The sequence below is a fragment of the Schistocerca cancellata genome, chromosome 12 (genome assembly GCF_023864275.1).
Source record: "Schistocerca cancellata isolate TAMUIC-IGC-003103 chromosome 12, iqSchCanc2.1, whole genome shotgun sequence".
NCBI lineage: Eukaryota > Metazoa > Arthropoda > Insecta > Orthoptera > Acrididae > Schistocerca > Schistocerca cancellata.
Window position 1 is genome coordinate 34123533 of NC_064637.1, and position 13234 is coordinate 34136766.

The 13234-nt window shown below is 40.9% G+C and overlaps 1 protein-coding gene across 1 annotated transcript in view; it reads right to left on the reverse strand.

Moving 5' to 3' along the window:
* LOC126109424 (TBC1 domain family member 5) overlaps positions 1-13234 on the reverse strand; it is a 161462-nt gene that overhangs the window by 25594 nt on the left and 122634 nt on the right. Inside the window, exon 12 of the mRNA XM_049914458.1 lies at positions 7816-7924. Within this exon, the coding sequence (XP_049770415.1) occupies positions 7816-7924 (109 nt within the window). The remainder of the gene's footprint in view (positions 1-7815; positions 7925-13234) is intronic.

A 13234-nucleotide genomic window follows, 5' to 3' on the forward strand; every position in this document is an offset into this window, starting at 1 on the left:
GAGAGAGAGAGGGGGGGGGGGGGAGGGTAGAGGGGAGGAGAGACAGAGGAGAGGAGAGACAGAGGATAGAGGGGAGGAGAGAGAGACGGTAGAGGGGAGGGGGGGGGAGAGAGAGAGAGAGAGAGAGAGAGAGAGAGAGAGAGAGAGAGAGAGAGAGAGAGAGAGAGGGGGGGGGGGGGGGGGGGGGGGGGGGAGATGAGTGATGGGAAGGGAAAGAAAGTAAAAGACATTAATGTGAAAAGTGACAATTTTTTCTCAGAACTCTAAGGGTACCAAGAGAATAGCACTTGTAAAAGGTGGTACTGTTTACACAGCCACACAAAGCAGAAGTTACAAGTGACAGACGACGTGCATGCAGCATGCAAACTCCCCCCCCCCCCCCGCCACCCCTCTACACACACACACACACACACACACACACACACACACACACACACACACACACACACACAGCCTGCTACAAAGACACATGAGAGGTTCAACTTTTTCTTTTAGTTTCAAAGAGTAAAGGCCCAGAAGAAAGAAATCAGCTAAAATTTTGAGAGAGAACATAAAAGAGATGTTTAGTTTGTAAAAAGACATTGCATAAGAGCAGACTTAAAAGTGTTTGTGATCATCTAAAATGAAAGTAAACACAAAAGTAATCTTTGTATTCCAAAGACCTGCTTAAATAAGTTTCAGAACACGCTTGACTTATCTCCATACATATATCACACTGTAATCCTGAAATCTTATCTTCTACATAATTTATGCAACGCAAAAAAGTACATCGTACATCCTAAGTATTTTGACATACATTGCTGTCTGTTCTGCTGATTTTTACTTCTATTACACGCTTACTTTTAGGAGGAAAGGCTTTTTACAGAGCTCTGGTACACTGATAAAGAATTCATTTTCATTCTTCCCAAAGCTCAGTAAACAGTATTTGCCTGGACTGTGTGAATTACCAACATTCCAGTTTATTTCAGAGCCATCGGAGAAGGTTTCAGGGTGGACCTTAGAACTGGCAAACCAGCCGGAATCCAAACCTGTGTGTTATTTTTAAGTGGTATCATACATTCTTTACTACAATAATTTACTATTTAAATATAGAAAATAAACTGTCCTACAAAATTATTGTGAGCATTCCACTGCATTTATTTGTTAAGTCGGGTGAACATTTGTTATGGTCAATGAAAAAATGAAAGCTGCTGCCGAGAAAATATTTTAGTAGAGTAGTAATGTTACCCATGTTGTAGCAACAGTTCAAAATACTCCTGATTGAAAATTGATGACAACTGATCTGTTTGAGAGGGGGAAATGAAGAAAAACTGATTATATTGATTTGCAGACAGGAGTATACTGAACCGTTGTCACAATACACTATTTTGTCTAAAATATTTTTTTGTTGCCAGCTTTCATTTCCCCCCATGAATCATGGACCTTCCCATTGGTGGGGAGGCTTGTGTGCCTCAGCGATACAGATGGCCATACCATAGGTGCAACCACAACGGAGGGGTATCTGTTGAGAGGCCAGACAAACATGTGGTTCTTGAAGAGGGGCAGCAGCCTTTTCAGTAGTTAAAGGGGCAACAGTCTGCATGATTGACTGATCTGGCTTTGTAACACTAACCAAAACGGCCTTGCTGTGCTGATACTGCGAACGGCTGAAAGTAAGGTGAAACTATGGCCGTAATTTTTCCCGTGGGCATGCAGCTTTACTGTATGATTAAATGATGATGGTGTCCTCTTGGGTAAAATATTCCGGAGGTAAAATAGTCCCCCATTCGGATCTCCGGGCGGGGACTACTCAAGAGGATGTCGTTATCAGGAGAAAGAAAACTGGTGTTCTACGTATCGCAGCGTGGAATGTCAGATCCCTTAATCGGGCAGGTAGGTTAGAAAATTTAAAAAGGGAAATGGATAGGTTAAAGTTAGATATAGTGGGAATTAGTGAAGCTCAGTGGCAGGAGGAACAAGACCTAGGTGAATACAGGGTTGTAAATACAAAATCAAATAGGGGTAATGCAGGAGTAGGTTTAATAATGAATAAAAAAATAGGAGTGCGGGTAAGCTACTACAAACAGCATAGTGAACGCATTATTGTGGCCAAGATAGACACAAGCCCCACGCCTACTACAGTAGTACAAGTTTATACGCCAACTAGCTCTGCAGATGATGAAGAAATTGATGAAATGTATGATGAGATAAAAGAAATTATTCAAGTAGTGAAAGGAGACAAAAATTTAATAGTCATGGGTGACTGGAATTCGAGAGTAGGAAAAGGAAGAGAAGGAAACATAGTAGGTGAATATCAATTGGGGCTAAGAAATGAAAGAGGAAGCCACCTGGTAGAGTTTTGCACAGAGCATAACTTAATCATAGCTCTAACACTTGGTTCAAGAATCATGAAAGAAGGTTGTACACATGGAAAAATCCTGGAGATACTAGAAGGTATCAGACAGATTATATAATGGTAAGACAGAGATTTGGGAACCAGGTTTTAAGTTTTAAAACATTTCCAGGGGCAGATGTGGACTCTGACCACAATCTATTGGTTATGAACTGCAGATTAAAACTGAAGAAACTGCAAAAAGGTGGGAATTTAAGGAGATGGGACCTGGATAAACTGACTAAACCAGAGGTTGTAGAGAGTTTCAGAGAGAGCATACGGGAATGGGGGAAAGAAGTACAGTAGAAGAAGAATGGGTAGCTCTGAGGGATGAAGTAGTGAAGGCAGCAGAGGATCAAGTAGGTAAAAAGACGAGTGCTAGTAGAAATCCTTGGGTAACAGAAGAAATATTGATTTTAATTGATTAAAGGAGAAAATATAAAAATGCAGTAAATGAAGCAGGCAAAAAGGAATACAAACGTCTCAAAAATGAGATTGACAGGGAGTGCAAAATGGCTAAGCTGGGATGGCTAGAGGACAAATGTAAGGATGTAGAGGCTTATCTCACTAGGGGTAAGATAGATACTGCCTACAGCAAAATTAAAGACACCTTTGGAGAAAAGAGAACCACTTGTATGTATATCAAGAGCTCAGTTGGAAACCCAGTTCTAAGGAAAGAAGGGAAAGCAGAAAGGCGGAAGGAGTATATAGAGTGTCTATACAAGGGCTATGTACTTGAGGACAAATTATGGAAATGGTACAGGATGTAGATGAAGATGAAATGAGAGATATGATACTGCGTGAAGAGTTTGAAAGAGCCCTGAAAGACCTGAGTCAAAACAAGGCCCCAGGAGTAGTCAAAATTCCATTAGAACTACTGACGGCCTTGGGAGAGCCAGTCCTGACAAAACTCTACCACCTGGTGAGCAAGATGTATGAGACAGGCGAAATACCCTCAGACTTCAAGAAGAAATATTGGAACACATGAGGCAATACTGACCTTACGACTTATCTTAGATGAAAGATTAAGGAAAGGCAAACCTACATTTCTGGCATTTGTAGAGTTAGAGAAAGCTTTTGACGATGTTGACTGGAATACTCTCTTTCAAATTCTAAAGGTGACAGGGGTAAAATACAGGTAGCAAAATGCTATTTACAATTTGTACAGAAACCAGATGGCAATTACAAGAGACGAGGGGCATGAAAGGGAAGCAGTGGGTAGGAAGGGAGTGAGACAGGGTTGTAGCCTCTCCCCGAAGTTATTGAATCTGTATACTGAGCAAGTGGTAAAGGAAACAAAAGAAAAGTTTGGAGTATTAAAATCAATGGAGAAGAAATAAAAACTTTGAGGTTCGCTGATGACATTGTAATTCTGTCAGAGACAGCAAAGAACTTGGAAGAGCAGCTGAACGGAATGGACAGTGTCTTGAAAGGAGGATATAAGATGGAGTGTAGCCATGTATGGGAGTGAAACATGGACTATAAATAGTTTGGACAAGAAGAGAATAGAAGCTTTCGAAGCGTAGTGCTACAGAAGAATGCTGAAGATTAGATGGTTAGATCACATAACTAATGAGGTGGTACTGAATAGAATTGGGGAGAATAGGAGTTTGTGGCACAGCTTGACAAAAAGAAGGGACCGGTTAGTAGGACATGTTCTGAGGCATCAAGGGATCACAAATTTAGCATTGAAGGGCAGTGTGGAGGGTAAAAATCGTAGAGGGAGACCAAGAGATGAATACACTAAGCAGATTCAGAAGGATGTAGGCCGCAGTAGGTACTGGGAGATGAAGAAGCTTGCACAGGATAGAGTAGCATGGAGAGCTGCATCAAACCAGTCTCAGGACTGAAGACCACAATAACAACAACAACAACAGCAACAACAACAACAACAACAACAACAACAGCTTTCCATTTGCCACAGACCATATTGTTCTTCAGTATCCACTGCATTTACTCCTGAAAGCCGGCAACAAGAAAATATTTTAGACAAATTAGTGTACTGTGACATAAGTTCAGCGTACTCCTTCCCACAAATCAATATAATCATTTTTTCTCCTTTTCCCCATCTCAGAGCATTTGCCATCAATTTTTAAACAGGAACACTTGGAACTGTTGCTGCAATATGGGCAGCACACTACTCTGCCTAAAATATTTTCTCGGCAATAGCTTTAATTTTGTCATTGACCATAACAAATGTTCACCCGACTTAACAACAAGTAAATGAACTACTGAACATAACATACAACTTCAAACTAGACTTCCGGGCTCTCGACAAGTTGCAGTGAAATCACACACCTGTGAACGGGTGGAATTTTATGAACCACTTTTACAAGAGTGGCTATGGTTAGCTCAAAACAAATTTTGAATTAGAAATGATGACGGTTTAAAGGGACTTACCTATATGTTCATTCATTTTTTTATATTTTACATGACAGAATGACATTACCAATTCATAAAGCCGCGTACATAGCATCACTGCTTGCAGCATGTACATTCAGTGCAAACATTACCAGTAGCTAGTTGAAACTACTTATGCTACTGTGAAATGACGTCATTATGTCATATTAAATGTAAAAAAATTAAAAGGACATAATTGTCTAATAACCTCCAACAGACAGTACATAATTTTTTCTAAACTGAACTACACGTTTATTAGTACCCCGAAATGCGCTGGGCGTTCAGTCTTTGAAGACGAAGGTAAGAGATTTTTGTTTTAGCCTCGCACCTCCATACAATTCTATTTGCCGAACCCCAACCTGTGAATCATTGTGTGAATCTGAGTGCAACATCACATATTGAGTCTCACCACTCTACAGCAACTTCTTCCGCAGCTCCTCAGGCACACGACACCACCGTTTCCACTGCAGCGAGTGAGGTGCATTCGCTCTCCTAGTCAATGGCCTCCATTTTCTGTCTCTGATTGTAAGTTTATCTGACCATTCGTGTACCAAGCGTAATACATATGATAGCATTATTTGTTGCAAATCACACATAATGGCCCCAGAGGACCAAACCGGCTGCCACACAATTCCATTTGCCAAACGCCGAAGTGTGAATCATTACATGAATCTGAGTGCTACGTCATATATTGGGCTTCACCACTCTATGGCAACTTCTTCCACAGCTCCACAGGCATACGATACCACCGTTTCCACTGCAGCGAGCGAGGTGCATTATTCTCAATTCTCTCAGGCCAATGGCTGAATTTAGTGCATCCCCATTTCCACTTCATAAAGATATTCCCAAAAGTGAACATGGATACATTTAACATGTCTGAAATCTCCAACAATGGCTGAATGTTTGGACTGCTACAATTGTGCCTGTTTGAACTCCATCAGTTTCACCGCTGACTCAGTTCTTGAGTGACTGAGTGTTCCTTCTGCACCAATGTGTCACTAGAAGCGTAGTGCAATCTCTCGCAGACGTGCGACTGCAGAAATTTGGCTACTTTATATGTATTTTTTATTTTCTGCCCACTTTCTTCTGCCAAAAGACTTTGTAGCTCCTCCAGACTACAAAAAAAGTCTTCAATTTCAATGTTTGTTTCTTCTTTCTCCATCTACCTCCTCCATCCAAATATCCAGTTCATTACATCTTCCGTGCCCTTAGAACCTTCTGATCAACCCCACAAAATTTTCATCAACCTATCAAACAGTTAAGCATCATTACATCCCATTTTGTCCTCTTGTGTTTCATCTACCAACAAGCGGCTGGTTACACCATCTGTCGACAGCACCATTTATCACTTGTTTTCCTCACTGTGTGGTCATCACTGTTGTTGGCAATAAGCAGTGTTCTTTTGCAGCTAGTTTCAACATATATTATACATAGGCGCAAATGTTTTGTGTTTGTTTCTCACTTTCCACAACATCCTCTTCTTGCCAGTCCCCTTCTCAGAGTACTTTTATAGTCGCTGGATCACAAATGTCTTTGTATATCCTTCAACTAAATAGTCATCATTAATATCTGTCCCATATGGATCCATTTTCATTCTTTTTTGGCCATTTACTTTCTTCTAATTATGACAAATTATGCAGGAAGAGTGTGACCATAATGCAAACTCAATAGGAGTCCTTCACAATGGCTATATTGGTCACTACATAAGAAGCAACCAGCTGATAAACCAATGACTTTATTTCATGCTTTTTGGGTAGAACAACATCCTCAGACTGCCATGAACATCTTGGTGATCAGATATATGTACAGATAATATGAAACAAACAAACCTGTTGCCATACTTTTGTTACATATTCTCTCTATACACATCTGATGAAGACGTTCATGTCAATCTCACGATGGATTCTATCCAAAATGCGTCAAATAAAGTCATTTATTTATCAGCTGATGGCTTCTTATTTAGCGACCAATATAGCCACTGTGAAGGACTCCTGTCCATTTACTTTCATTAATTTTCATATACGGCTTATGTGAAAACAAACATTTCACTTCAAACAGCTATTTTGTACTTCCCTCTACACCTATATTTTCTTTAAAGGGCCATTTGCCATAAAGTCAAATTTGAGTTTTGCCAATATAACCCCCTATTAAAATTCATTTATAATGTAAGCAAGCTTTTTCATTGCATACCCTTTCCACATCGTTTCAGTGTCCACATAATTGACTTTTTTTTTTACATCTTCATAGTACTGTTCACATTGCACATTTATCTGGACTGTTTTCCTGTTTACACAATTATTTTTACTGTTCTGCTAACAGAGTGACCTAACTGTAACAAATCATCTTACAACTGAAAACTGAATTAATTGTGACAGTAATATGCAGGAAAACACACAAACCACTGAAGTGGCAACAGGGGTAAGCAGGAGTGAATTTGGAAATGTGGGCTAAGAGGTGTACTTTGTTTCAGAAAATAAAAACACACAGAGCAGTTGTAGTAGAAGTCCCAGCATTTAATGTCACATCTTTGTTACAATAGTAACAGCTGTAAGCAGAAGAGTAAGATCAGACAGCATTTTATGCCCGTAATTTGTACGATAAGATCTCTCTAGACCCATGAAATGAGATACCACAAAGAAAGGAATAATCACAGTGAAAAGCAGCACAAGAATTGCACATAAATCAGTTTTTGTAAGAAAATGACTTGAGGAAAACACACAAAGCTGTGAATTAGTCAGGTACAGAGTAACAATAGTACAACATGAAAAAGACCATCTCATCTCATCTCATCTCATGAACAGTGTTCCACTTCACACAGAGCTGAAACACAGAAATTCCCTGTCTATAGTGAAAAGTAGATGTGATGAAACCACCTCCGTAAATTTAAGTAGTTTCCGTAAATTTAAGTAGTTTGGAAATAGGAACATAAATCTTAGGAAACAAAGCAAGTACCAGTCACTATTCTGTGGCAGAAGCCTCGCTCTTTCGATTGCTACCTAGTCACGGAACAATGACAATATGGTAGAGCTAGGAACTTTAATTACATCGAGAGCGTAGCCGTCCACGATCCCCGCGTCCGCATCGTCCCTCTTGGTCTGGCTGCCCTTGGAGGGTCCGCCCCAACGTCCAGACCTCGAAGAGAGCTTCTTCAGTCTGCAATTTAACGAACACATTAACACAAGTGTATCTACATACTAACACTAAAATTTTGTGCTACAATTACAACACAGCTCATTTACATACAATGGTAGGAATAATTGGCAGACAGATCAATAGATAAAGAGGGGGCAGAGTGGAAGTGAAGTGAAGTGAAGTGAAGTGAAGTGAAGTGAAGAAAGCAAAACAGGGGAAAAAAGAGGGTGGGGAGGGCATGAGGCAAGAAAAGAAATGGAGGTGGAGAAAGAGATGAAGAAGAAAAGAGAACTGATAGAAAGGTGTGGGAGGGAGAACTGGGGTAAAAAAGGAGGTGGCAGAAGCAAGACAAAGGGAAATATAGGGGTAAGAAAACAGAGGGGTGAGGGTAAAGAGGTAGAAAGACAGAGAAAGCTAAGTGGGCAGATGGTGGTATAAGACAGAGGGAGTAAGACAGTAGGTGGTGCAGAGAGAAAGGGCATAAGACAGAGTGGGCTGGATGGTAGGGCAGGGTGTGGGGGTGAGTGTGTGTGGGGGGTGGGGTTACAGTAGCAGGGGAGAGGGAGCAGGTGGTAAAATGGGGAGGCAGTGAGGTGGGCGCAGAGATCGGACATCAAAGTGGTGAGGAAGGTAAAGCAGCAGGGTGGGGGAGGGGGGGGGGGGGCACCTGGTATGGGGTAGAGGGAGGGGGGGAGCTGACAGTACTGTCGAGGTTGCGAGGTTGCAAATAGGGAGAGTGGGCAAGAGAGGGGTGGGTGGAATGGGAGGTTAGAAGGGAATAAAGGGACTGAGTGGGGTAAAGAAAAGGAGGCAGAGGATGAGAGGATATGGACGGGGGAAGTATGGGAGCGGGAGGGGGAAGGAGATGCTACGATTGGGAGGGAATCAGAGGCAAGATGGGAAGGCGGTATGATTTATAATCTTTGGCTTTGAGGTTTCATTAAGACTTCCTCCTCATCTTTGTCTCCTCTTGTCCTTACAAAACATAGGTGCCTCTCAACATGAGGTGATCTGGCTCTTTCTCCAACTTATCCAAATTTCTTTCTTAATGAAGGTATGTACATGTTCTGAGAGCAAGGAATATTATTTTCTTCATGTAAGGACAATATTATGAAAAGTATAGTTTATAATAGAGGGAAACATTCCACGTGCAAAAAACATACATAAAAACAAAGATGCTGTAACTTACCGAACGAGAAAGTGTTGGTATGTTGATAGAGACAACAAAAACCACACAAATTCCAAGCTTTCACAACCCAAGGTTGCTTCATCAGGAAAGAGGGAAGGAGAGGGAAAGATGAAAGGATGTGGGTTTTAAGGGAGAGGGTAAGGAGTCATTCCAATCCCGGGAGCGGAAAGACTTACCTTAGGTGGAAAAAAGGACAGGTATACACTCGCGCGCGTTACTGTTACTGAGCGTTCTCCTCATAAGGGACAGCTGAGTCTGCAATCTGTATCTGACAAACAAATCTTCACTGACAGACACACTTACCGAGCGAGGTGGCGCAGTGGTTAGACACTGGACTCGCATTCGGGAGGACGACGGTTCAATCCCGCGTTCAGCCATCCTGATTTAGGTTTTCCGTGATTTCCCTAAATCACTCCAGGCAAATGCCGGGATGGTTCCTCTAAAAGGGCACGGCCGACTTCCTTCCCCATCCTTCCCTAATCCGATGAGACCGATGACCACGCTGTCTGGTCTCCTTCCCCAAACCAACCCAAACCAACCAACTGACAGACACACGAGTCACTCCACGAGGCACTGCAGATCGGTTTGCAATTTAATCCAGGATATCGGGCCAAGGCCTGGTGATCGTGAACTATGTGCCTGCACCTGTCCTTGTTCGTGTGGCTCAAAGATTGGCAATGGAAATTTGGTTCACTCCCAGGTTTTGGAGCAGCTAAGAGTGACTTAAAGAGGATCAGTGACTAAGATGTAACAAAAAGTTTTCTTGAAAGCAGAGGAAGCAGAAATGAACGAGAAAAGAAAGCAAATTATGGAAGGTATAACAACAACAACAACAACAATAATAACAGCTCTGTTTCGGTTTAGCATGCAAAATAGTGGGGGCAAGTGAAACAGTTACTATATGGACTCCCATTTGCTTAAAACTGAGATGTAGAGAGAGAGAGAGAAAAAGAGAGAGAGAGAGAGAGAGAGAGAGAGAGAGAGAGAGAGAGAGAGAGAGAGAGGGGGGGGGGGGGGGTACAACTGTTCATGATGACGGAAGTGGCTATGTTTTTGTCTGTAGTCAGCAATGAACTAATACAGAAATTTGGAAATCTGTGTTTCACAATACCTCATACTTCTGACAACTTTCTGCAGATTTTTCTCACTGTTCTGCACGAGACGTGACTGAACAGCTACAACATAACAAGTTCTTTTCTCATTTGGTTCTGAAACTTTACTCTAAAAAACACAAGATTCTTCAGATGAATGCTACACTGGACTTGCATTTTTGTTACAGTCTGTACAGAGAAAACGTATGGAACAGAACCACGAGTGGGACTGAGGCTTTGGTTTCTCATGCTAAAGTGGAGGTTAAACAGAAGTCGTCAGCGAGGAGTCAAACAGCTTCAGTCGACTAAACAAAAATAAGCACGCCAAATTCTGTCGGCCAGTAAAAGTATAGCTACAATCTTTTGGGATGACAAAGGAGTTTTATTTGCAGATGGAAAGCAATCAGTCCTGAAGCTTACACACTGTCATTAACAAAACTGATAACAGCTACTGAAAAAAGTGATGCAGTCTTTTTACTACAGTGTCACGTTTTGCACAACAATGCTCAGCCATACTCTGACAAACACAAGAACTATTGAGTCAGTTCAGATCGTGCCTTAGGCCCAGACATGGTGTGAAGTGATTTTCATCTCTCCAAGCACACGTAAAAGCGACCTGGCTCCCAACACTCACTGACAAAGAACTTAAAAGATGCTACCACGAGCTAGCTGCAATTAACGGTGGCAATTTGTCCATTCGTTAAGAGAGATGATAAATGCTTAGATCTGACTGCTGATTGTAGTAAGCATTTTCTAAGGTTTTTCTATTAATTTTCTCTAAGAATTCCAACATTTTTTTACAACTTAATGGAAATTACTTTCCGATTTCCCTCGCACGTGCAAACATACCAATTCTGTGCGCCATTTCAGGATTCTCCAATAGAATACATACTCCCAGTGCTCTCGGATTTCACCTTTAGTTGATGTCTGCTACTGGTGGGAAATGGCAGCAGGGAATTCACTGTCACGGCAATACACGAGTGCACACACAAACTGACAGTGCTTAGCCCTGGCACCCAAACACTGGGATAAAGCGTGATTAAAACAACTGAAATGCTCAATACAGTCTGAATTTTGGGCAGTGAAAGCACTGGGAGAATGACTTTTGCTTCCCTGTCCTACAAGCAATAACTGAATAAATATAAATGCAGGTTGCAGGCTGCTGGCTCTACATCTGAGTGATTACTCCACCATTCACAACTTAAGGGCTTTGCATAGTGCATAAGACACTACTTTCAAATTATGTTTCTACCTTTCCACATACTCGTGGAACAACTGAACACCCTATCTTTCCATATTCACTCTAACATATTTTATTGCAACTGTCATTTCTTCCTACAAAAGTTGTCAACTGAAATTTTGTGAAAAGATTTAGCCACAATGGAAATTGCCTTTATTTTAATCACCAACATTCCAGCTCACCTATCATATCCATTATCTCTCACCCCACTTCTCCTTCTTTTCCTTTTTGTCTTTTCTCATTCCCCTACAGAGATGGGAACGTTAGTGACATCCATCGGCCAGATGCCCTTCCCAACACCACCACTCCCCCTGGGAAGGAGTCTCTTTACCTAATCTTTTTGTGGCTAGTGCAGATCTCGTCCAGTGTGGTAACTTTTTCTAAGAAGGAAATCTCCCATCAATGGGATTCTTGTAATTTTTTATATTTATAGTATGTGAAGTTCAGAACTCTGATATCAGTCCTCCAAATTATTTAATGTAACTTTCAAAAATTGTCAAGGAAACTGACTTTGAAGGTTTCCAAAGAACTATAATTCACTAAAAATTAAGCCTCTCTCATGATAGGCCGTGTGGTTCAATCAATAGCATTGTAATGTGGTAATCAGGTAATCAATGTATCGCTGGTTCGAATCTTGCTGTCGTCTTTTTCCCCTTCACTTTTTTTTGTTCAGTTCAAATACCTAAATCATTTAAATATAAAAGTTATCAAATACACACCAATTAACTCATCTCTAATTATCATTTATTATGAAATTGTATGCCTTCTTGTTCTTATTTGCATATCAAATGCACTGCAAATATAAGTGCTTAATTATTAATATTTTTAAAAAAATTATCAATGAAAATTGTTTAAATTAAAGAAATATTACAAATTTATTAACAAACTTTTATAAAACATAAATAACAAAGAATTTATATTTGCAATGACACAAGGATTTTGCATGCAATACACAATTAGAAACAAGAAATGATTAGAGTTATTTAGCATATGTCTGATGAGTTTTATATTAAATGATGTAGGCATTTGAGTGGAACGGAAAGAGGAAAGAAACCAGAGAGAGAGAGAGAGAGAGAGAGAGAGAGAGAGAGAGAGAGAGAGAGAGAGAGAGAGAGAGAGAAGGATATTTGAACTAGAACCCACTGATAATTCCATTAGCATTGTCTGAGGTTTTCAAATGAACCATATGGCCATCACGAAAATCTCTTCAATTTTAGTAAATTCAAGTTCCTCGGCAAACTCCAAAGTCAATTTTATTGAGAATTTTTAAGATTTGTATTGCATTACTTTGGATAATTGATATTTCTCTTCTGAATTTCACGTACCATAAATATAAAGAATTACAACAATTCAGACCCGGAGGTGGTATCCCTGTAAGTGTCTGAGGTGGGACATACGTACGATCTCACTACTCACCTAGTGGGATGTGCGAAACTACCTAAAAAGCACATCCAGGCTGGCCAGCTCACCAGTCTTTGTCATTAATCCAAGAGGCTGGCTTGCCTCCCTGTGTCCCAGAAGTGTGTGCATTAGAGCTCTATCCAGGCTAGTCTGTCACTCTCCCCCTATAACACAGTGTAAGCTGCTGCTTCAGTTCATTTCTTGCACCATTGCATGTGGACTGCCAATAAAACACAGTCTTTGGTTCACCTTCCTATGACATTGTCCCAATTCACACTGTTGCCTAGAAATTTTGTTTGATCTGAGAACCTCACAGCAAGACGTTAAGATCTGGTAACAGGTCTGAAAAATGACGTCAACTGCAGTGGACGACAGAGAGGGAGAGTGGAGCCAGCCCTGTTTGTGCCTTC